The 26,776-nt window shown below is 42.1% G+C and overlaps 1 protein-coding gene across 1 annotated transcript in view; it reads right to left on the bottom strand.

Moving 5' to 3' along the window:
* Window positions 1–26,776, bottom strand: part of SKAP2 (src kinase associated phosphoprotein 2) — a 226,512-nt gene that overhangs the window by 136,782 nt on the left and 62,954 nt on the right. The window contains exon 4 of the mRNA XM_066584584.1: window positions 14,695–14,796. Within this exon, the coding sequence (XP_066440681.1) occupies window positions 14,695–14,796 (102 nt within the window). The remainder of the gene's footprint in view (window positions 1–14,694; window positions 14,797–26,776) is intronic.

Here is a 26,776-nt window from a genome sequence, read left to right as displayed (position 1 = left end):
GGGGCTGGGCCAGCAGTACGATATAATGCTTGTTTAAATACTAGACGGGTTTAAGGACACAGCGGATTCTAGCGCAATCAGGGGGCATTTAAAAAAAGAGTTGACGCTATCTAGTCGGTGTGGCAGCCTGATAACGGTGGTGAGGAGAACTTAAAAGAGTGTCTGAGTTGTTTAATTTTTTTAATGCAAAAGCATTGACCCATTCAGTAACATAACAGACATGTACTCACCGCTCCCTGCATCTCTCGCGGTGCCGCTCGGTCCTCCATGTTTACAGGTTGCAGCAGCCTGTGTATGGGATGTCACAGGCTTCTGCAGGCAGAGTTCAGCAATCGAGCACTGAGCTCCGTCATTGGTTGCAGCAGCAGCCTGGGACATCCCATACAGAGGCTGCTGCAACCAGTAAGCATGACATCATGAGGAAGGCCCGAAGCAGCGGCAGGGGACACAGCGGGGAACCCGGAGAGATGAATAAAACTTGGCCACTTCCTAAAACACACAAGAAGTTGATTACAGAGTCGATTTAAAGATGTTTCCAGCAACGGGGCACCATATTATTAATGGCTTATCGTCAATTGACCATTAAATAAAAAAGGGATTGTCCAAAGAGAACAACAGGACAATTTACCATTCATTTCCAGTGATGGAGCAAGGAGTTTTTTTTTTTCCTCCTCAAATAAATAAGGCTGCTAAGAAAGCTTTAGAGACCTTCCATGTAGTTAATTAACACCACAGTGTGATCTAAACCCCTATATTGGCTCCACATACATCGATACTTGGAGTCAGGGATCCAAACCACAATGTAGAAAGTGCATATGTAGCAGAAATGAATGTACATTAATGTGGAGTCTGAGGATTCTGCGTCCATATGGCTGGAATTTCCACTATCATTTGCATCAGCTCAATCATGATGAAACAATAGTGGGCAATCAATATCATCCTGATGGCCGGGCCCATGCTGTTAGCCAGCAGAACAGAAAATTAGGGATGAGGGAATCGTTAAGGTATACAGTATTTACCACTATTAATATAGAGATAGATTCAAATAACTTGTATGTATATATATATATATATATATTCCAGACCTATTCCGCCATTCCACCAAGGATATAGTCAATTCTAATGGTTTTAGAGTAATCAAATGCAATTGCAGTAACATCATAGCTTTTAATTAGAGCAGGTTACATTAAGGCCACGTATGCTAAATAGGTGAATATGCCTGGAAGACTGCGCCCAGGCCGCAATAAAGATGTGAGATGTGTGTAAGTCGTTCTGTGCAGTGATCCTCGGACGTATTGAATCTTTCTTAATCTAAAATGTCAGTGCACACTACCTTGCCTGGTCCTGACCGGCCATAGATAGCCTCCCAAATGAATCATAGCGCCAGCTAAGCCAGACGTATGCTGCTCACGGGTCACAACCTTCATACACTGTAGACACAAGATATCTTGTAATTGTACCAGGCCCTGAGGTTACTATTAAAGCCTCGGCGGGACTTCAACATTTCCTATTGCAAGTGCTGCTTAGATGGATTCAGGAGCGCAGTAGTCGGTCGTACAGAGACATGGGAATAAGGTGTCCTACCTCTCTATGTCATTGCTACTAATGTAGGCATCCTTCTAGGGCTCATGACAGTGGTCTAAGCTCGCAGTAAATGCTACGTTTCTTTTCCGTGATCTTATAACGATGTTACATTTGTTTCCATTATTGAAGCAATTGGAAGATCAAAAGGTCCAAATATTTGCACTATAATTGGCATTTTTTTCAACATACAGTAGCATCACCTGCGTAAATGATCACGGTAATTACTACTCATATAGTGCAAACTGCTAATAACAAGCATCTCAGTGGATGTCCACCCTGGAACACCACTTGTTTTTTTGCTATCTTATAGTGCTTCTACATAGGCCAATTATTGAGCCAAACTTTCCTATAGACGCTCATTGGCCGTGTAAAAGGACAAATGATCAGCCAACGAATTAGCAAAAATAGGGGTCCTGAAGATCCTCAAATGAATGGGCTGGTGGGCATCAAATGGGGCGGTGGTCATGCATGTGCATTACCTATCTATTCAATTCAATGGCACTGCTGTAGATAGCCAAATTCAAGTGCTCACCTATCTCTGGCAGTCCCACTGAAATGAATGGAGCAGCACCACACATACTCGTCCGCCATTTCTTTCACACTGTGGAACATGGGACCCCTTTCTTATAATTAGTGGGACTCCCAGCAGTCAACCCCCCCAGCAATCAGATGATAATGGGGCTATGATTATGACTATGGGGGCTGCCAGCTTACATGAGCAGTAGTTAACAGCATTTAGAGATATGTTTTACAGTAGCTTCATGAGCCATAGGGGACAAGGGACAGGAGGAGACCCTGTATGGGTAATGTCCCATTTAGATGGGATGACTGCACCCCTGACGTCACCACTAGGTTGTTAGACCTCGCACAGAGCCTTTAGGCAGGCAGATCACCGCTGGCTTCTCGCTCAGCGCTTCACATTCAATTAACCCATTGTGCGCAATAATCGTGCCATGTAAATTGCCCTTAAAGGGGTTGTCCCGCGCCGAAACGGTTTTTTTTTTTTTCAATAGCCCCCCCATTCGGCGCAAGACAAACCCGATGCAGGGGTTTAAAAAAAAAACCGGATAGTACTTACCCAAATCCCCGCGCTCCGGTGACTTCTTACTTACCTTGCGAAGATGGCCGCCGGGATCTTCACCCACGGTCTTCTCCCATGGTGCACCGTGGGCTCTGTGAGTTCCATTGCCGATTCCAGCCTCCTGATTGGCTGGAATCGGCACACGTGACGGGGCGGAGCTACGAGGAGCAGCTCTCCAGCACGAGCGGCCCCATTCAGAAGGGAGAAGACCGGACTGCGCAAGCGCATCTAATCGGGAGATTAGACGCTGAAATTAGACGGCACCATGGAGACGAGGACGCTAGCAACGGAGCAGGTAAGTGAATAACTTTTGTATGGCTCATATTTAATGCCAATGTATATTACAAAGTGCATTAATATGGCCATACAGAAGTGTATACCCCCACTTGCTTTCGCAGGACAACCCCTTTAAGTATTCCAGACATGCTCTGTAACATGTGCAGCGCTCATTGTGCAGGGAGGGCAGGGGGTCAGCTGTGATTATCACCCATTGTGGAAGGAAGACCATGTGTTATCTATACTAGGTGGAACTTCGCATTTTAATCCTGCCTTTACTAATAAGACGACTTCTGGAAACTTTTCTCTGCAGAGCTGGAAGTTTCATTCTACTATTAAAGGGAGTCCACCAACAGAAGAATCGTTTTAAAACCAATGTAATAGTGATGTGCAGCATGATGCAAACAGGACACACATGGTTGTACACAAGAGGAGCCTCTTAGCTTCACCAGAAATTCTAATTTTGACGGTTGCGTGCCCAGTACTGTATACAAATGTGCCATTTCGAATTAAAGCGGTGGTCCACCATCCCTCCGGGTCAGCGCATCACAGCCAAAACCTGGGCTGTCCTCACACTCCCCACCTCCTCCTGTGTACTGACATCAGAGCTGATAGCACTGAAATCTCACGAATGTCCGAAAATAGGCGTGATTTTGTCCCAGTTTGCGGCCATGATAATTACAGACCGCATAATGGAACGAAACAAAAGCATTGATGTCAATGGTTTCATTTTCACTATTGGGATTCTCAAGCGTTAATACTTCATGAGAGAAAGATAGAGCAGGACCTATCTTACAGCGTTTTTTTTTTTTTCAAACTCGCACGCAATAGTGCGGAGTTCGAAAGGTAAAAAAAAAGGTTTTTCTCTCGTGTACAACTATTCTCCATAGCAGCGAGCGTAGTTCCGCATATGTCCTATGGAGGAGCCCTTACCCACACATGTGCAGTGAAGCAAAGCGTATATACCTCGGCTACACTGGCGAACTGCGTATGCCCCAGAATTCGTGCCTGGAGGGTCACACGCCACGTTCATGAGATTTCAGTCCTATCAGGCAGCAAGCAGGAGGAGAGGGTGGGTTTCTGCAGTGCCACGCTGACTCGGAGCGACAATGGCACTACCTCTTTGACTTGGCATGGCACATTTGTATACTGGGCGCTCAAGCTTCAAGGTACTTTTGGTGAAGATCAAGAACTGGTCAAGAACTTCTGGTGAGGGTAAAAGACTTCTTTTGTGTAGAACTACGTGTGCCCTGCTTGCGTCATGTTGCATAACACTATGGTGGCAATTTCAAAACAATTTTTCTGCTGGGAAGTTCTCTTTAAGTTTAGTGGCTTTGGTGAAAACTACAAGATATTAGGATTTTTTAAATAAAGTTTGTGACATCACAAATTAAATTTTAAAAAAATCACCAAAAAGTTCTTAAAAATATATTTAGCATAAAAAACCTGATTTATACAGTAGGTCATTTTCTACTGACACACTCCCTTTAAAATGCACACATCCAAAAAATGGAATACAACAGATTAAGCAAATCATATCTAGCCCAGTGGATTTACTTTGAACTAGATCACGTTGAACATCATCATAAGGCTGCCATCACATGAGCGTTTTATCACGGCTGTTTTGTCGCAATAAATGCCGGTTGAAAATCGTGACCATCTAAACCACTGTGCACTTAAATGCACTGGAATACACCCACTGGTCTCATAGACTCCTATGGGAGCCTATGAGAGCTGCTGGAAAAGAGAGGTAGGAGAGAGTTTAGCAGCAGCTCTGCTAAAAACTGCCTCTCCCTTCCCTCCCTTTCTCCGCCCCTTGCTGGCTGCCAGCAAAGGGAGGGAGCAGGATGGAGTGGGAGAGTAGCACATTAAATCTGCTAAGCTCCAACTCCATTCCCCCCCCCCCCCCCCTACCTTGCTGGCAGCCGGCAAGGGTCGGGATCGAGCGGAAGAGGGGGCAGGAGTTTAACACTCTAGCTCCCGCGCCATCTTGCCCCCTCCCTTTGCTGGCAGTCGGCAAAGGGCGGCGAAGGGGAGGGAGTTTAGCAAAGGTAAACTCTCTCCCCCCGCCCAACTGAATGGGCGTTAAAACGGGATATGTAGCTGCGACTTAGTTGTGGCTGCCTCTCATTCATGTGATTTTCGGCTGTGTGAAGGAGCCCTATGCTAGTAATGTGTTAATGATAATTGATGGAACACACCTTACACACCTTGTCGGTGCTCCACCTAAGGCGAGACCTTTTCTGTCTGTAGGCCTCTCACTAGCCAAGTCAGAATCCTACTGCACACTGATGAGGGCCAAAACCCCTGAAACAGCTGTCTGTGTATGGATTCTGGCTTTGGATTACAATTTCCAGTCAGTGTTATAAGACTTGTCTAAAAAGTCTAACATTGACTTGCAGGAACGCTGCCTTCCAATAGATGGCGCTGCAGAGGTATTGTTCCATCTTCACATTTGCATATTTCCCAGAGAAGCATGCATGGCCTTATAAGCCTCCCCGCACACCTTCTAGGTGCTTTCCTTAAGAAGAAACAAAACCCTTCCTGACCAATCATAATTGAGTTACACAATGGGTAAAACTAGTGCCCAATAAATCCCAACAGCAGACAAGGCGAAGAGAACTAGACTGGAAAGTCAAATGTTCAAAATATCACTTCATGCGGACACAAGAAATAAAATCTAATATGTGTAATGATGTATTACTATTTACACCGCATGTGAATCCGGCTATGAGGTTATCAGAGCCCTTCTGCCGAGGGTATTCAACAATCCCATTAGAAGCTTAAAATATCCTTTCCTTTTCTTGATTCATATGGTGAAGGGGAAAACTGAAAACCTGCAGGGGTCCAGATTAGATTTCAGATTTCATTTTTCTCACTTAAAAAGAATCACCTGTCATCTCTCTTGACATGTCTAGTTTAGTAAATACTTGTATTCGGAGCCATCTTTTCTTAAAACTTAACAATGTGCAGTTCCTCTGTTATTCCTCCTGGAAATTAATGCCTAAATTGACAACTGCAGACTTCTAAGAAAAGATGGTTCTGAATTCAAGTATTTACTAAAATACACAAGTCAGGAGAGACGGCAGGTCCTTTAGTGCTAACTACTAGGTGATGACATTTTAGTATCAGATGGTAGCATACCTATTTAGTCCTGCTGTTATATGCAGATCTATGATGTCATTTCTATGGTGGATACAAGCCACAGAGCAGGTCTGCACTTAATAAAGCCACTAACTGATTAATGTAAGTCTTAGTCATCAATAGAAATTATAACAGACATTAAAACCATTGCCAGTAGAGACTTCTGGAGGAAATGTTTAGTCTGTCTTCGCTGGCAGTCTTGTAGCTGTACTGATATTTTATGGAATATATGCTTCTTAAATGACAGATAAATGCTGTAAAATAGAGAAGGCGTTATAACTAATAACAGGCATACTAAATAGTATCCCGACTCTAGTGATAGAAGAATGACTAACTCCTAAAGTCTGACACTTTACTTTGTTCAGCACCTTCAATCTTCTCTACTCTTTACACCTAATTACAGTTTAATAGTATGAGATTACTGTAATCAGGCATCTAATAATCCAGAATTTATTACAATCCAACAAAAAACTGAAAACCATCTACTGGGCAGGTTACTCTGAGCACCAGTTTGGCCAGATTTTGCCCATACGCATACACTGTGATGTATGGTGTACTGGACAGGATGGGATGTGGTTTGGCCCATGAGTATCTGCTATGTGATGCACTGCTAATTATCTGTCTCCCTGTAAAAGTTTAACGACTCTCCACTCTAGCAAAAAACAATGGCTGCCCGTCACTAGACACTGCGTTCACTTCCTGTTTTTTGCCTTATGCTCCGCCCTCTGAAAACTTTAACAGCTGTAGTTCTAGAACAAGTGTGGTGGTTTGGCTTATGCTCCACTGCTTCACCCACAATCAGTCAGGATCAAAGAGGACATTGGCTTGTTATTATAGCAACTGGATGCTTCCAGTGTCACCTTCTTATACCGCCCACGGATCTGATGTCAGCAGTATCTATGTACTACCCGCGTTACGCAAATTGTCCTGCCGCTCATAATGAACTGGCTAAATGTATAATGGGAAAGTTTGCAAGGCCAAGATTGGGCGGAAACAACCAGTTACAGGTCCGTTCTAGGGTTAAAAAGCAGTATTGGCACACAAGCCCCGCCATCCCACATCCAATACATGCAATATAGTGGAAAAATAGTGGTGCACATTGCCCACTACAACAATTGTGCTTTACTCTAAGAGCTAAAGAAGAGAGTGAGGATGATAAGTATCATCAGCTGTTATCTACTGCGTAAATCCAATGGATCAAGGCTTCTCAAATGTTTTCAACTCAACTTCAGCATCCAATCCATGGTGATCACAGAGCCTCACTTACGGCCAAAAACAACCATGCAGCACCAAATACCACCATGTAGTGCACATATTACCTCCAGCAGCGTCAATCAAAAGTATCACATGCATACTCACGTAGCACTAATAACGCCAAATACCATAGTGCAACACGAATTACCAGTCCGGGCCCTACTAGTTAGGAAATTCTCTGATTAAAAACAAAGTTATAGCAGCAAATTTTGTGTTAAAATGTTATTTTCGGCTTTCTTGCTGAAGGTTCTCTAGTAGAGATGAGCGAGCATACTCACTAAGGCAAATTACTCGAGCGAGTATTGCCTTTTGCAAGTACCTGCCCGCTCGTCTCAAAAGATTCGGGTGCCGGCGGGGGTGTGCGGTGAGTTGCGGGAGTGAGCAGGGGGGAGAGAGCGAGAGAGATCTGCCCTCGTTCCTCCCCGCTCTCCCCCGCTGCTCCCCGCCCCCCGCCGGCACCCAAATCTTTTGAGACGAGCGGGCAGGTACTTGCAAAAGGCAATACTTACCCGAGTAGTTTGCCTTAGCGAGTACGCTCGCTCATCTCTATTCTCTACCACAATCTTAATCCTGCCTTATTGCACCCAAATAAATCCTTGCAATTATAATTTATTAGTCTAAATGAAGGGTTGCTCGGTACCCCTCGTAAATCCACCATGCTGTCTTTGGAGCTGATTTCCTTGTGTTACGTCTTCTTGTAGTTCTTCCTTCTTCAGGATGGGTTTGCACGGTCTGACACCTCTGTTTCCCTATAGGGCTGCTATTTCTAGCTGTGTGCAGTGTGATTGCACATATACAGTCTAGCCTTCTTCATCACAACGGGGGACATGCACAGTTCACAGCACAAAGTACTAAGAGCTTCTATGAAATGTAGTTTATGACTATGATGCAGTGGCCAAATGCCCCCCTCAGCATGCTCACTTAGCTCAGACATTGAATAGTGTAAGAAGAATGGTGGAACTGGAGGCCAAAAGATTAGAAGAAGGGATAGTAAGAGTCTGAGGACATGTTACAATGTGTCTTCAATAAACAGGAAAGTATAAGGGTTTTAAGTAAAATGGGCTATTCTCATTAAACCCCTTTAACCCCTTCAGTGGCAGGTTTATTATTACCATGTCATGCCTCACAGGGCAGGTTTTTTAAATGAGTCAACAATGCAATAAAAACCCTGGAAGATTTCAGATGACAGCTCAGTGCTCTGCACATTTCAGCACTGGAGCTGTCCACGGAAATCTTCCAGGGTTTAACTGCATGGTCAGTGCAACAAGCCCCGGAGATTTTCCGGACGTTCCACTAAAGGGGTTAAATGACTCTTTATGCCATCTAGTAATCAGCAACAATCTGGAACCTATCTGACCATTTTTGACAGATTGAAGGAGTTTTACATCACATTTAAAACTTTTATCCTTCTTTTCCTTTTACTGATGACATCTTAGGTAAATACTTACTATCACAGGATACTCATTGTATTGTACTTATTCATTACCTGTATGTAGGGAAACCATGGCTTCAAGCTCATGCACCTGTTTTAGTTAACCCCAGGCATCTTCTTCCCTGTCCGGACACACTGGGAGGGGGGGGGGGATTTACTAATATTGGCGCACTGCTGAATTCAGAGAAGTTTTCTATGCAAATAAGTCACAAATTAGAACCATGCTCACATTTTTCAAATACTTTTTTAGTGTCATAAAAAGGAGGGTTTGATAAATCTGGTGTTCAGCCTCACCAGCATTCTTTCCAAGGCAATTGTGCTAGAAAGCCTGCTCAGTTACACTGATTAATTTGCCCACTGTACACATTCCGCAATATTAGCACTCAATAAAAATTCCTACATCCTCTTAGGTGGTATAAAACAAACACTTCCCTGCCAATGACAGCAATGAAAGGAGCCCATATACATGGTGGCACTGCCAGCCAAATGACTCCATTTGACCATGTGTGCAGTCATCCTGCACAAACTGCGCCATGTAGACTACTGCTGCTTAGCCTGAGCCAAATTAGTGATCTAGAGGCAGATTTTTCTTTTTTTTGCCTTTTCATTAGCAATGATATATACAATCACTGGATGTTTTTTTACTTTAAAAACGTTTTCAAAAATTCAGCTACTCCTTAAAACTGTAGTTTTTTAAACAGGGCATTAAAAATACTTTGAAGGGGTTGTTCAACTTTTGAGGCTTTTATTATTGATAATCTATCCTCCCAATAGGTCATCAATAGTTAATGCCACTCGAGATCCGTATTAATAAGCTGATTCACAGGCCAGCTGTCATTAGTGAGAGTGCTGGGAGCAGATAGCACTGTGCATAGTGCAGTGGCATGATTTGGTACTGCAGGCACAGCTGCCATTGAATTCAATGGGAGCTGTGTCTGCAGTACCAAACTAGGCCACTGTAATGCTGGCAGCGTTATTTGCTTCCAGTACAGTCCACACTGACAACTGGAGAGGGAATCAGCTGATCGACGGGGATCCCAATTGGCAGACCTCCACCAAGTCTAAAAAAACCACTAAAAAGTCCCAGATAATCCCATTAAGGAAAGAATGTATTCAGACAGACTTTTCATATGCTGGTCTTAATCTGCACACTGCTGGAACAAGTGGAGTTCGCCTCTTAATACATCTGGCACATCTCAGGCTGTCTGTGCGCCAAAATAAGAAATTTGCTATCAGATGGAGTAGACTTCTGGCATAATTTACGCCAGTTCTCGGCATAAATTCTAATTCTAAATTAAAGCGGGGGCGGCCTCACTTATTTCGGATAATCCACACCCACTTTCCTAAAATGTGTGCCATAAAAGTGACAAAAATTGCTAAGTGTTGCCTTTTTAATGTAATTTCTTTTTGGTGCTATTCCCCCCCCTTAATGTTTAATATCATTTTTTATATAAAGGGGGGAAATTTATCAAACACTTGCGATAGTTTTCTGGCATAAAAAGGCAAAAATATTGCTTTTTTTGCTAAAACATTTTCAACTTATTTCGGTTTTACACTGCCCTTGCCACTTCAAAAAAGTCAGTAGAGCTTTGCGAAAGGGGCGTGTTTGACAAATTTCTTAAGAACTTTATGAAGGAGTTCACATGTGTACAATATTAGATTTGTGATGGAACATTTAAATATTTCCAGAAATGTATCTTTCGCTCTCAGCCTTCTTTAACGCCTTAAAACCCCATCTTCATGCCTGAAAGAGTTCTGAATGCTTTGCAAATATATTTTGCCAAGGATATTAAAACGGCGGTAGCATATATATGTGAGAAGCCCCAGCTCCAGCTTAGGATGGGGGGGGGGGGGGTCTGTGTTTAGAGCTGGATGATGCAATTTTAACCCTTACGATGCCATTTACCAGCAAGACCTTAGCCGCCCGGCTGCAGCCTCTGGTTATTAACTGCATCCCTCCCATTTGTGGATTTACCACTCATCATAAGCAAATACATCACATAATTAGAGCAATTGCAGCAAGTGAGAGATAAATAATGGTGAGTCAAAAGGACATTTGCTTCTACAAAAGATTAAACTTCCCAGATGATCAAGGATCTATTTAGAATGGTGCACATTGGAGGCTGTAACTTTATTACTATTGACAGGGCAGCTGCTGGTAGCTTTATTGATATGGTGTAATAATATGGCTAGTACCGTCCTATTCTTGAACTTGCACCAGCATGTCCATGAAGACCTATTATCTCCTTCCATTATATGGGTGCTTAAATACTGCTCTTTGGTCATTACATGAGAATTTTTTTTTTTTTTTAAATATATGTTTCGAAATGTAATCGTAATTTGCTACTTGTCCCTTTAAATACAAGAATAACCTAAAATTAGAACTTAGCAAAAAAAAAATAATAAAAAATTTATGACAAAAATGCAAAATCTGACACAGAATACACAATACAAGACACTTTATATCTGCATTTGTTGCAGTGCTATAATAATTTAGAGGTTTGGTAAATTATTTAATTGGGAATCTTCAACCCATTAAAATGCAGATTTCCGAATTTCATTTTAACCCTTTATATGCTGAGCCCCTTGAAGGAGCTTATACGACTACATGTAACGACATTGATCTCTCTACATCATTCTGAAGGTTTTTGTTTCAGCTGCCCAACCAGAAAATATTAAACGTCATCCTCGACAATCCAGGTTTATTTTCATACCAGGATTCTCGACGCTTCGTGATATTAGCGGTTGAACATCAATAGAAAAAAAAAATACAATTCTGATACCTTCATAGGAGTGCTGATATTGAAATCTGTCATCCAGATGTCATATAAGCAACACATCGATAAATGAAACGGGAACCTTATTCCGAGATCAATTATCTCACCTCTATTGTATGAAGCGCCTTTCAAACAACGGATATTAATGAGAAGACATGACTATAGAAACCCTATTAGTTTTACTGACAAATTGGTGACCACTTTGGTCCTTCATTGAAATTCCATTCATCTCCAGCATCAAGGTCCAATGTAAAAAAAAAAATCTAAATTCCAATTCGGAGTCAGCTACGAGCCCGCAATAACCTGCATGTGAACTTGGGTTGATTCCATGCGTGAACTGACATCTTGCTATGAATCAGCATAAAAAGTCTCCTCCATATTATCTACGTAATATATTTGTGATATGTAATTACATTATTTGTATGCAGTTAACTGTAGATTTTTGTTCTTCTGCTCAGTACCATGTAAAACCAATCACTTTATACCCAGACTGCGATAATTGCTACTAGCAATCAAATCTAGGCATCACTGATCTGAAGTATGCTAGAATTTCATTAGAAGATATAACTTATTTGACTTTCCTACAGTACCTAATAATCCATAAAGAAACCAAAACACATATGGCTTCGGGGGAATAACTAGGAAATTAGGTGGCCGTTGGGGAACCGGATGAACTTTTGAACCGGAGGAATAGAAGTGGGAGAAGTATTAAGCAGAATGAGAGATTCCTAATGCATGTAGAAATATAGGGATGTGACCTTCTCGGTACCCTGAAAATTACATTAGCATTATGAAAAATACTTATCATGTTTAGCGTCCATGATCTATCAGTTTATATACTTTTTGTTGGTGTGAAGCACAAGTCAAAAGGACAAAAATACAATAAGATTTAATAACAGACCTCGCCGTGACCTGGGCTAATTTAGTTTCGCTCATTGTTAAAAATTCTGCCTAGCAGACTTAATAGAGAATTGTGTGACAGCTGAAGGAGGATAAAAAAAACCCCTAAAATAAAATAAAGACATTTTAAAAAAAAAATTGTAGACTTTTTTGAAATTGGATTTTTTTTTAAAATTTGTGATCTAACCAATGTGTACTTGTAAAATGAATAAAGTTTAATACTCAAATAGCCAAATTGTAACATTCGCTGAAATATTAAGGTAATGAGACATGATATAGGGCCGAGGCTGTCTCTATAGCAAAGGCCTCATTCAAATGGGCGTACTGTGTTTAACTATTCATATTCCAGCTTCACTGAACTATAGGCAATAAGACATGATAAGGCAATAAGACCCAGGCTCTTCTCTATGGCCAAGATCTCATTCAGTATTGTACCCATGTTTAACTAATTTACATTCGGACCTTACGCTAAACTGAACGTAAAGTATCATAAAGCGATATGGTCATGTATGTTCATTTCACTGCAGGGCGTGTAGATATTCCATCCAGAATACAAATAGTTAAACACGGATACAATACACCCCTGGGAGACCTAATGGGTGATTCCAATGATGGATATCTGAACGGAACCTATGACAGGTTCGCGGCGCTCACTTCATATACCTTTGAACTCTTTATTTTTTAATATAGTCATAAAATTTGAATTCACATTAAATCAGTGGATTTTACGGTCATCGTCATAGACTTCTCTCCGAATGATATTGTCCCTACAATAAACATGTATTAAATCCCGACCTTATCTAAATCTAATAAGCGAGCATTTAGGGAGCCGTTTTCAGTTAGTTACTGATGAATATTCCAGTAAAGCAAAATAGTGTTTCATTTCTAGCGAAAGTAAATCATACTTGGGCAGAAGAAGATGGAATATACTAACTGTTCCCCTATATAGGGGTAAGGTTCTACGGATGACAAAATAGGTTTCCCTGAATCACTGAGTACAGTATTTATTACACATGCATGCGGCTCACTTATCCCTGCTCTGCAATAGACATAATTTTATACCCCATAAAGTCAATTTATGTATCCAATGGGAAAGATCTGGATAACATAAAACCTTGAGTGCTGTGTTGCAGGAAGCATATTTTAGTTTGGCAATTGTACTTAGAGACAGAGTGGCCCTGCCTGATCATCATATCATGTCACAAAGCATTACTCAATCATAACTTTATAACCAACTTAGAATGCTTTCACTCACTGCATGTAATTAAATCGCAGGAGACTACATACAATGCCCATGGAAGTTAGTGCAAAATATCATTTGCTAACTTTTCCTAAACGGTTCTCTATATACAGCATCATCAATTATTGCTGGGGAGGAAAAAAACTAGAGCGTTGGGATAATGGCCGGCTAGAAGCAAAGTGTTCTCCGGCTTTGTTACCTGCCTATAGAAACGCGCTTCGGAATCCTATAAAAGTAAATATCTTTTTTTTGTGTGTGTGCGTATAATAAAGTAGCTGCAGAATACAACAAGCAGTCATAAAAAAGCTGCAGATTTTCCTATATGTGATATTTATTTACTTTTGGTATCTTACACATGTTGAAAATAAAAAAGTCAACAAAAAGAATAGTAACAGAAAAATAAGTTAAATAAACATCCTGAAATGTTCCTGGTAAATAGGTTTCATTATGTTCAATATTTTAATTAATATACTTAAAGCAAATAAATATACAAAAAGTATACAAAAATTGTAATTTTAACAATTTTGCATTTTTTTTAATATAAAAAAAAACTTCTATACTATTCGTTTTGATAATGAATACATCTAAAGTATACAGGACCAAAAGTCCCATCACTTAAATAGTATAGCAACTATTATATAATAATAATAATACACAAAACTTTTGATATTAAAATAAAAACTGGAAAAAGTCCTAAAAAAATCATTTTTTTCTTTAATGTAACAATGGGCTCTCTGAAGGGAAATGATATGTGTGAAAAACAGGACAAATGATACAGCCCCGAAGTAAGCAGTAATTTGAATAACTTTTGTAGTAAAATGAAATCAATTTTATTTAAAAAGCCACTAGAGGGAGCTCTTCAGTTCTTAAAAGCTTCAGAGGAAAGGAAGACACACATGGGAGCTGGAGCCTTATATTTTATGAGGCTCAGTAATTCTATTCCTTCTATCTTGTTACACTGATTTGTAGTAGAGAGCAGTATATTGAAAACTGAACAGACGTGTACCTTCAGATGGCAGCTCCTCATCCTTATCTCGATCAGAGGCAATAGAAACTGTATCTGGGTGGCGAGGAGACACATCAAAGTCTTCCACATCATCTGAGTCTCCTGGAGAGAAAGAAGAAATGTTGACTGATTACAACTTGTATAATAAGTTGATTGAGGAGAAAGAAATCTGCTTTAGTTTTTATTTTATAGGGTATTGATTGGCCCAAGTCGAGTAGCAAATTCTTGATTGGGGTAGAATTTAAGTAGTATGCAAGAAGTATTGTAAGATAATACTAATCAATACTTCAAAATGAAACAAAGAGTGAAAAATATAATATGAAACAATTCCTCATAATGTACAATTCAGTTAATAATAAATGACCGTGTAGCGCATTTTAAAAAAATAATTCATTTTATTCTAAGGCTTCAATTTGCGGGCTCCAGGTAAGACGGTGTATGATGTAGATACAACGCAAACTGATGGCTGTTTGTTACACTTGTATTTATATAATAATTATTAGCTTTGATGATTACACAGGGGGATATTTATCATCAGGGTAACCTTTGATGCCTTTTCTCTGGCATGCTTTATTTCCCTTCTCCAGTTTAACCCCTTTAGTGGCACGCCCTGAAAATCTCCTAAAAATCAGAATTGAAATGTGCTGAAGACTACCTAATCCTGCAGTGAAGGGGTTAAAGTACAACAAATGTATCAAATGTTGCACAGTGATGATAAATTTGTCGCATTTTTAAGTATGTTTAGAGATGAGGAGCTATTTTCTACACCACTCAGCTACTAGAGTGATTTTTAGATTTTTTTTTAGACAATTCTTAAGGCTGTCTAAAAATTTAAATCCGCCCTTTGCTCCAGAAACTTTGAAAAAGTGGAGTGAGAGACGTAACATCTGTCCCATTTTGAGAAAATGAATAGTAAATTTGTCTAAATTGATTTACGCCAAAAGAGGTGCAAATTACAATACAGTTCTAGCACAACAGTAATAAATGTGCCCCAAAGACTCCATAAACCTAAAACGCAGAAAATGCGCCAAATGTATCACAATAGCACATGCCAAGCCTGTGGTATTTTTGGACTTCATTTGGCCACACCCTCTTTTCTTGCCACTTTTGAAAAGTGTCTAGAGAGATGCAAAACTGATCTAAAACATTAAACAAGTCTGGGCTGCATTATGTACACTAGTGTATACAAATGGCTCAGATGTATCAATTCCGAGTCAATATATATGTATATATATATTATTTGTTAAGTACACGCTAAGCTAACCTGCCAGTGGCATACGAATATGGCTATTTTTGTGACTTTTAAAAAAGTTGCATCTCATAAATATGGCTAAAAAATAACTTTGCCCGTAGCAGCCCCCACTTTACTAGCACAAATTATAAATTGGTTTTGACACAAATACTTTATAGATCAAGTGTCATATAATCCATTATTTCCTCTGAAAATGGCACATGAAGCTTGTTACATGTAGGTCAATAGCTTAATTGGGAGGCAGAGTTGGGAGAGCAAAGTGACAGTGCATATTCAGGAAGGTTAGAGTATGGTATAATCGAAAGAATCAACTAGCTGCCCCCATCCCAATAGACAGATCAGGGGCGTAACTATAGAGGATGCAGGGGATGCGGTTGCACCCGGGCCCAGGAGCCTTAGGGGGCCTATAAGGCCTCTCTTCTCCATATAGGGAACCCAGTACTATGAGTAAAGCATTATAGTTGGGGGCCCAGTTACAAGTTTTGCATCGGGGGCCCGGGAGCTTCAGGTTACGCCTCTGAGACTGATACTTCAATATTCTCAACTTTAAAACGTATGGTATGTCCATGACATCACAAACTCCCAAGACAATCACTGGCCTCAGCGCTCATGCTATCATGTACCACGCATGCTCGTTGAGACCAGTGATTGGCCGCAGCAGTCATGTGCATGTATGGCACGTCATCGTGGGCATCGGAGCATCAGCTCTCAGCGGCGGGGATTTAACTGGTGAGAAGTGTTAGGGTTGATTATTTCAGAAGATTTCTTAAACTCTCGGACAATCCTTTTATGTTTTATTTGCTAAAACCGTAATGAGAGAAAACGTGTTTTGGGAATTCGTGAAGACATAAAAATACACTAGATTCAAGAAAACAATTTTGTACTTACAGTCTCTCTAATATTCAACTACATTAAATGGCCATAAAAGGGTGCTTAACCATATGCTGCCGCCGTTTGGGTGGCAATCTCTCCATTTTTTCATCTCTGCGTTCCGAGAATCATCACGTTTTTATTTTTCTCTCAACATAGGAACCCGAGGACTTGTGGGTTTTTGTTTTTTTTTGAAGAACAAGTTGTATTTCTAACGGCGCCATAAAATATACCGCATAATGTATTCAGAAAGTTTAAAAAAATGTGGGGTGCAAATGAAGAAACAGGTCTCGCACAATTTTTTGGATTGTTTTTTGCCCGACCGTCTGGGTAACAATGACACGTTAGAGCTTTTACCCACTGGTGTTTTTTTTTTTTGTTTTTTTTTAACGCTGCGATATCGCTGCATTTTTTTCAATGGGACTTTCTAATGTTAAAATCACATTGCACAAAAATTGCAAGTTTGTGCTTTTGCGATTTTTGTGTGATGCGATTTTAACATTAAAAAAGTCCCATTGAAAAAAAACGCAGCGATATCGCAGCGTTAAAAAAAAACGCTAGCGGGTAAAAGCCCTAACCTTATGCTGCAGGTTGATACACTAAAGACAATGGTAAATTTATACGGTTTTTGGTAAGTTTTACTATTTTCGGAAAATAAAAAAAACTAAGGAAATTGCTTTGTGTTGCCATATTCTGAGCCCCATAGCTTATTTATTTTTCCGTCCCTTGAGCTGTGTGGAGGCTTGATTTTGTGGAATGAGCTGTAGTTTTTATTTGCACTGTTTTGTCATCCTGTCATACCTATTACTCTTTTAAGTAGTAAATGGTAAAAGGATTCATGAGCTTTTAATGTTTAGTTTCACAAGTGGAGTTTGCCATTACATCACTTGATCAATTGTATAATGCACTTCTCTACTGCAGTGTATTATGCCTGCCAGGGTTATCTTATGACCAGGCTACAGAGCCTAATAGGAGTTTTGGAATAGCAGACCTGGGGGCCTTTATTGAGCACCCGACTTCTATGACAACTCATCAGCACCTTGCAACTGTGTTGAGGGTGGGACAAATGAGTGACAGGGGCAGGCCCCACCCTCTGTCAAATGCTGAGATATTACGGTTGGTCATATATATGTGTGTGTGTGTATCTTAATAAGCCAGAAGGGTGCATTCACATGTAACAGATCTTCTGCAGCATAAAAATTTGCAGGAACATCAGCGCCATTTGGTGTAGATTTGGATGTGGATCCACAATAGATTTCACCCTTTCAATTAAAATAGTGAAGTCTGCTGCAAATTTGCCTTAAAGTCCGCACCAAATGGTGCAGATTTCAACACAGATTGTGGTACAAATTTTCATGTGTGAATACAGCCAGGCTTCTTTCATACAAGCGCATATCAGCAGGCTGTTTTCACGGCCGGCCGATATGCGCTGTGATCTGATGCAGTGGATACCAATGCATCAGACCACATGGGCGTATTTCTGAGACGTAAAAACGCCCGGCCAGGCCAATATAGCGCCGGGCGTTTTTACCTCAAGCCCAAAAGATAGTTCTGGAACTATCTTTTGGGACAGAATACATCGACCGCTGCATGGGCTCCTATGGGAGCCCATGGCAGCAGCCGTAGGTGGGCGGGAGTTTAGCGGCGTGGCTGCTAAACTCCCTCCTTCTGTTCCCCCCCTCCCCCGTGTACGCTCACCTCTCGCTCCTCCCCTCTCGTTCTGTGCAATGGGAGGGGGCAGGGTGGGGTGGAGCTAAGGGCTGGTCCATCCCGCCTCCTCCCATTGATGGCTATGTACAATGGGCAGGGTATGGGTGGAGCTAAGTGCCCCCCCTCCCTGCCCCTTGTCTATAGCCATGAACGGGAGGAGGCGGGACAGACTGGCAATTAGCTCTGCCCCCCCTCTCCCATTGCACAGAACAAGCGGAGAGGAACAAGGGGTGGGTGAGCTGCGATGGAGAGGGAGGGGAAATGGGCGAGGGCCTGGTGAGCTCAGCATGTTCACCAGTTTTTTCTCCCCCAGCGTAGCTTATATCGGCTGGCTGTGAAAACGGCCAACTGATATGCGCTCATGTGAAAGAAGCCTTAGGGCCCATTTACACACAAAGACGATCGCTCAAAAGATGGCTTTTGAGTAGAGATGAGCGAGCACGCTCAGATAAGGCACTTACTTGAGCGAGGATTGCTCTTCTCGAGTAACTGAATTCCCATCCAAGCAGGCTCGGGGGGGTGGGGGAGAGTGAGAAAGATCTCTCTCTTCCCCCCGCCGCCCCCCCGAGCCTGCTCGGACGAGAATGCAGTTACTCGAGAAGAGCGATGCTCGCTCGAGTAACTGCCTTATCCAAGCGTGCTCTCATCTCTACTTTTGAGCGATCACTTTGCATAAACTACTAATTGGTACTAATGCCAATTAGCATCTTATTAATACCTGTGAGCCGCCGGGAGCTATATTCAGAGAACAGCGGGTGGTCTGTTCTCTGAATACATTCTCTTCGTTCTGCAGTGGCGCTGACAACTGAGACAATATTATCAGCGCTCCCTGCGAAGAACACAGCGTGAAGTCCCTGCTATCAGCTCTTCTGCTGAGTGATGGATTTTATGCTCAACATAAAATCATCGTTCAGCAGAGAAGTGAAAGATGGGCACATTTACACGCAACGATTATTGCTCAAAAGATAGCTTTTGAGCGAATTTTGAGCGATAACCATTGCGTTTAAAAGGGCCTTAAGTGTAAGTGCTGGTATGTTCACACGTGGCAGATTTGCTGTGGATTTTCTGCAAAATCCGTGTTAAAATGCAAGCCATTTGGTGCGGCTTTTGATGCAGATCTGTAGCAGATTCCACCCCTCAAATCCATGTCAAAATGCTTGGCAAAAGCTGCAACAAATGGTACGGCGTTTTGGAACAAATCAAAATCTGCTACAAGTGAACATACCCTAGATCAATGTTATCTGGCCACTGTACACTGCTGATATTTAGGCACCATGTGGTATGGTCACTTATATACCAACAGAAGGTACTGCACCGGCAGTGCAGCATGCAACCCAAGGCCTGTGTCACACAAGCATATAAGCACATTTTACACGTGCAATACACAGAAAAGAGAACCGATTGATTTGAATGTCTCTGTGCACAAGCGTGTATTTTGCGCGCACAATTGCGGAGCGCCAAAAAGGAACTCAGTATGCTCTATTTTGCGCAGGAAAAGAGCACATCTTGAACTCATTAAACTAATTGGCTATTTCAATGGCTGAGAGCATCGGTGCATGATTTTTTGCATGTGCAACTGCTGCGCGAATGTACAGGAAAGTAGAGCAAACTGTGGGGTCTTGTTGCACAACACAATTGCGCAGTCAAACAGTGCTTGTGAACGAACCCATTGAAATCAATGGGTTCTGTTTTCTGCGTGCAAAATTTTCGTGCGCAAATTCATTTGTGTGACCCAGGCCTGACCATACAAAACTCAGTTCTGAATGTATATATCCTACAATTTGCTTACATTGACTAAGACGCGATAGCATAACTTAAAAGCTTTAAAACTGAAATTCTGCCGCTAGAGAGAAGATATTCTGGAAACATATCATCAACTTTTGGAAAGTGCCACCATTCAACCTCGTAAACACGGACAGTTGTGCCGCAATAAAACTCCGTCATCATTGTCATCTCCTTGCTGAGGCATCTGGTTAACCATAAATGCAAGCGAAATAAATGAACGGACAGTTTTGGTTTTTTTGACTTTCTGCAGTTTTGTCTACAGAGCGCTATAACAAAGCAAATTAGAAACCGAGCTGTCATCGCTCTGATATGTTTCCGATGGCGCTGCCGGTGTGCCTTTTCTGACAGTGCTAAAATGCAGAAGAGTCAAGCCAAAAAACAATGCTAATGTAAGGACATCATTAACCTTCGTAGAAGTCATAAACTTCACTTAATTCAAACGTTCTTCAAAAGGTGATGTGATAGAATATAGAAAGCTTCCATTTCTCATGAAGTGATTTCTGGTAGCAGAGTGAAATGTGCAGAATAGAAGTTACTTGCCAATAGGTGATTACGATAAGCAATGACTGTATTTGTAAATACCTCCTAGTAAATCAGGAAGACTTTGTTATTGAGTTCTACAAGATCATAAATTGTCCAACACACATTAGTAAACATGGAAATACACTATAAAGTCACAAAGTATCTAACGTGTACTGATCCCATTACATCTTAGTCCTTATTCACACGGCCGTATTGTGACTGCGTACAGGATGCAGTTTGTATAGAACTGTAATGCACCCCTTACAAAAGTCTTTTGGGACATAGTAGGAAATGTTTTAAGTATCTAAGAAAAAAGTGTAAAAAAATTTTTAGTTCACTTTATGGTGGAGAATAGCTACATAATAAGGTGCCTTACGGAGGAACAGAGCAACACTACAAGGAATGCCTATAGCTCCATAGTACGGAGCTGCAAGGACTTCATGTGTCCACATAGAGGCTCTGTGTGCACGGATCTGCTATGTGCACAAGCTCTTATTATACATGATAATGCTCTGTTCCCACTCATTTGGAGCCTATGTAGGAGGTATATATGAGGAGAATTCCTGGATTTATATCTCTGATAAAAGACTGCAACATAACCCATTGTAAAAGCATACAGTCAGATACGTTGTCCATATACATTCATTATAATTATTATATACTGCATAGTATATGTAGATGTCCTCTGCATAGGAAACCATACCGGATGCATACAATAAAAATAATGTATGCTGATCCATACTGACCCAGTGTGAGCCCAAGAACACTCTTTTTGGCATATACTAGGTACACAGAAAAACGAGATGCAGAAATAGCCTAAGGTCGCCTTCATACGAGCCATGTTGGACTGAGGGTATTACACAGTTGAAAACCCACAGCAAATACGCTGGGAAACCATGGTGGCCAAATCCGCACCTAAATGGCTGCAGTTTTTTGCAATGGTACTGCTGCGGATTTTATATCCGCCTTTTTCAAAAACGCTGTATTTAATGTGGGAATTTTCCACTCCAAATGGCTTGTATGTAAATGCTGCAGAGTTACCGACGTAAATGCACTACTAACATTTTGCAGCATTTCCGGCACATGTGAAGCTGGCCTAGGCTACATTCACACATGCCGTATTGGCTGCAGGCTTTATGCAGTGTCAAACCTGCACCAAATATGCAACAAATACGCAGTGGCCAAATTTACAACTAAATGGTGGGGATTTGGCTATGTCTTTAATTGCAGATCAGTTGCAGAATTTAATCCTTGTATTTCAAGGGTTGAATTCTACAGTATAAGGGCTTAGTCACACGGGCGCATCGGCGCCCATGTTACTGCATGACGAAGACGGCCGCACTTCAGGACGGACGACTCTCCGCAGCGCCGGAAGACAGAACACATGACCGGCAATGGAGCTGGTCACATGTTCTTTGTTCCGGCAGTGCAGAGATTTGTCCGTCTTTTAGTGTAGTAACATGAGCGCCCATGGGACTATACCCTGAATCTGTAACACAAATAGACATGCTGCAGATTCAGAATCTGTAGTGTTTTTCAAACACACTGCAGATGTGTTGCAGAAAATTTCCGCACTATGTGAAGCAGATTTTTTAAATTCCCTCCATGTGGCTTGTACTGTAAATGTTGCAGAATTTCCATGGCGATTCCACCAGTGAAAATTCCACCGAGTTTCTGCCACGTGTGAAGAGAGCCTGAGAGTGGGTTTGCAAGGGAAGGTTTTCTGGCTGTTAATGAGCGCTGATCAACAATCTACATACAGCCCGCAATGCCAATCTGTGAGGCTCCAATCATTTGGACACAGAAATATCTATGCATGGCTACTCACATGTCATTTCCATGTCAGGGCGCAGAAGTATGGCACATAGCATGGCAACAGGAATGGATAAGTACTAATGGTGCACCGTGTAGTCATGTCTGCTCCCCTATATATTAGGACTAGTACCAAGGGTGCACTGTGTAGTCATGTCTGGGTCTACTGTATATTAGGACAAGTACTAAGGCTGCACTGTGTAGTCATGTCTGGGTCTCTATATATTAGGACAAGTACTAAGGCTGCACTGTGTAGCCATGTCTGGGTTACCTATATATTAGGACAAGTACTAAGGGTGCACTGTGTAGCCATGTCTAATCCCCTATATCTGAGGACAAGTACTAAGGATGCACTGTGTAGTCATGTGTTGGTCCACTATATATTAGGACAAATACTAAGGGTGCCCTGTGTAGCCATGTCTGGTCCCTATATATTAGGACAAGTACTAAGGGTGCACTGTATAGTCATGTCTGGGTCCCCTATATATTAGGACAAGTACTAAGGGTGCACTGTGTAGCCATGTCTGGGTCCCCTATATATTAGGAGAAGTACTAAGGATGCACTGTGTAGTCATGTCTTGGTCCACTATATATTAGGACAAATACTAAGGGTGCACTGTGTAGCCATGTCTGGGTCCCTATATATTAGGACAAGTACTAAGTGTGCACTGTGTAGCCATGTCTGGGTCCCTATATATTAGGACAAGTACTAAGGGTGCACTGTGTAGCCATGTCTGGGTCCCTTACATATTAGGACAAGTACTAAGGGTGCACTGTGTAGCCATGTCTGGGTCCCTATATATTAGGACAAGTACTAAGGGTGCACTGTGCAGCCATGTCTGGGTCACCTATATATTAGGACTAGTACCAAGGGTGCACTGTGTAGTCATGTCTGGGTCCTCATATATTAGGACAAGTACTAAGGTTGCACTGTGTAGCCATGTCTAGGTCCCCAATATATTAGGACAAGTACTAAGGGTGCCCTGTGTAGCCATGTCTGGGTCCTCTATATATTAGGACAAGTACTAAGGGTGCACTGTGCAGCCATGTCTGGGTTCCCTATATATTAGGACAAGTACTAAGGGTGCCCTGCGTAGCCCTGTCTGGGTCCCCTATATATTAGGACAAGTACTAAGGGTGCACTGTGTAGCCATGTCTGGGTCCCTATATATTAGGACAAGTACTAAGGGTGCACTGTGTAGCCATGTCTGGGTCCCCATATACTAGAAGAATAAAGTTTCTTGACCTGTTAAGACTCCAGAATTGCATATATGAGTTAGAGGTATCGTATATGCATGAAGCTCTCTCTATTGTAGTTTATAGGACTTATGAATTGCTGAGCTGTCACTTTGAGATCCATCATCTACAATGGAGTGAGACACAGGCAGAGGTATAACTTGAAGCTTCTGGACCCCTGTGCAAAATCTGTGACAGGGCCCCCAAATATCAGAACCAAAAAATAATGTCCAAGGCAGTATCAGTTGGTGAAGTTAAAATACATCCATGTCAGATGTGTCTTTTATTGCACACCACAAGCTTGACAAAGACCCTGCAACATTTGGGTCAGAACGTTGCTGCAGGTTGTGGTGTGCAACAAAAGACACATCTGACATGGATGTATTTTAACTGCGCCAACCGATGCTGCCTTGGACTGTTTTTGGCTCTGATATTTAGTTGGAGCATAAGTCCTCATCCGTTCCCTTGGCACACATTATCTTCTATCCCCCCGCATTGGCCGTTTGAGGAGTGCTGCTGGAGCTGCTATTTGTTTGACAGAACCCCTAACTACAATGTTTTATTCGTAGTACTGGGCTCCCTATATGGAGAAAAGTGGCTTTATGGGCCCCTTAAAGGGGTTGTCCCGCGGCAGCAAGTGGGTCTATACACTTCTGTATGGCCATATTAATGCACTTTGTAATGTACATTGTGCATTAATTATGAGCCATACAGAAGTTATAAAAAGTTTTATACTTACCTGCTCCGTTGCTAGCGTCCTCGTTCCCATGGAGCCGACTAATTTTCGCCCTCCGATGGCCAAATTAGCCGCGCTTGCGCAGTCCGGGTCTTCTGCAGTCTTCTATGGGGCCGCTCGTGTAGAATGCCGGCTCCGTGTAGCTCCGCCCCGTCACGTGCCGATTCCAGCCAATCAGGAGGCTGGAATCGGCAATGGACCGCACAGAAGCCCTGCGGTCCACGGAGACAGAGGATCCCGGCGGCCATCTTCAGCAGGTAAGTATGAAGACGCCGGACCGCCGGGATTCAGGTAAGCGCTGAGCGGTTTGTTTTTTTAACCCCTGCATCGGGGTTGTCTCGCGCCGAACGGGGGGGGGGTTAAAAAAAAACAAAAACCCGTTTCGGCGCGGGACAACCCCTTTAAGGCTTCTGGACCCAGGTGCAACCGCATCCCCTGCATCCCTTAGGCCCCATGTCCACGGGCAAAATAAGAATTAAAATCCGCAGCGGATCACCCACACACGGATCCGCACCCCATAGGGATGCATTGACCACCCGCCGGTAGATAAATACCCGCGGATGGTCAATAAAAGTGATTTTAAAAAAAATGGAGCATGAAAAAATCTGGACCATGCTCCATTTAGGTGCGGGTCTCCTGCGCGGATGGCTCCCACAGGCTTCTATTGAAGCCTATGGAAGCCGTCCGGATCCGCGGGAGTCCAAAATCAGAATATACTCACCTGCTCCGGATCTTCCCTTCTTCGCGACTTCATCTTTTTCTCCGTCGCGGCCGGATCTTTTTTCTTCAGGCCGGCGCATGTGTGTGGCACACAACCGACGTGCCGTGCACATCCGCCGGGTCAAAGAAAGAATATCCGTCCGCGACGGAGAAAAGATGAAGCTGCGATGAAGGGAAGATCCGGAGCGTGCGAGAGATGAGTTAATTCTTATTTTAAGCGCTCATGTCCGCGGGGCAGGAGGGACCCGCTGCAGATTCTCCATGGAGAATCCGTAGTGGGCCTGATTTTCCCCGTGGACATGAGGCCTTATATTTACGACCCCTGTAACACAGGCATTGTCTCCTCCTCTCCAGAGTGCTGATTAGGGGGTAAAGCTGACCCTCATTCTCCCAATAGGTGGAAGTCCTGGAAATGGAACTTAATTCAATTTATTATGGCATATACACAGGACATACCATAAATGTCTCCGATGGAAATATCCTTAGAAATGGTTCAATATGGCAATGTGTCCCTTAGACCAGAAAAAGTTGTACACCCCTGCAATAAGCACTTGTCATGGCTTTTTTTTCATGCGGCAGATCAAAGCTATTATGGGGATGAACGATTGTCAATTCAATCGTTCCTCCTCCAGTTAGCATTTGTCGGCGGCACAACCTTGGAAGATGTGATGCCGATGAGCAAAAATGTTTTTGCCTGCATAAACAATGCAATCAGCCCAGTTGACAGAAAGAATTTGCTCTTTTTTCGTCTCATCGCAGACATGTTTAAATAGGCCGATGATTGGGATTGAACATTCATACGAACATTTGCTTGCCCAACCGTTGACCCATGTAAGAAAGGCTTTACGTCCTACGGAGAACCACATTATGACATCACAGCACATTCTGCCAAATGACAACCTCGGCTTCACTATAGGTGAAAGGTCTATGCTGTCTGCTCTGATACCATAATGTATGTTGGTTTCAAATATGTCTTAAAAATAAAATAATTGTATTTATCTATGAGCGGTATGAAAATCCACCCCGGGGAAAATACACTCCCTCATACAATACCATTCACTAATGTCAGAAGTTTACTTCAATGAACTGTAAGCAACCTCATTGGACCTGTAACGTGGGACTGAATCCTCATCCATCTTTGTCGAAAGGCACTTAATATCTGTTACTTGTATTTTGCCAAGTAAGGCTGTGATTGAAGTTTATGAGCATTATAATTAGGAACATTACACACTAATCGGACATTGAAATGAAATGTATGTTCAAAAGAATGCTTAGAGCCCCATTAGTTCACAGTCATTCTATTACAATCAGAAATACTGTCAGTGGTGCCTTGAGCTTGTGCCAATGACAACAGCATAAATTCTGCATCTCATTTCTGGGATCATAAAATTAATGATCAGTTTAAAAATACTTCTTTCTAAAAAGTTATACCACAAGAC

Source organism: Eleutherodactylus coqui, chromosome 12 (assembly GCF_035609145.1).
Source record: "Eleutherodactylus coqui strain aEleCoq1 chromosome 12, aEleCoq1.hap1, whole genome shotgun sequence".
Taxonomy (NCBI): domain Eukaryota; kingdom Metazoa; phylum Chordata; class Amphibia; order Anura; family Eleutherodactylidae; genus Eleutherodactylus; species Eleutherodactylus coqui.
Note: the sequence above shows the minus strand (reverse complement) of the source record. Positions and strands in the feature narration are given on the sequence as shown.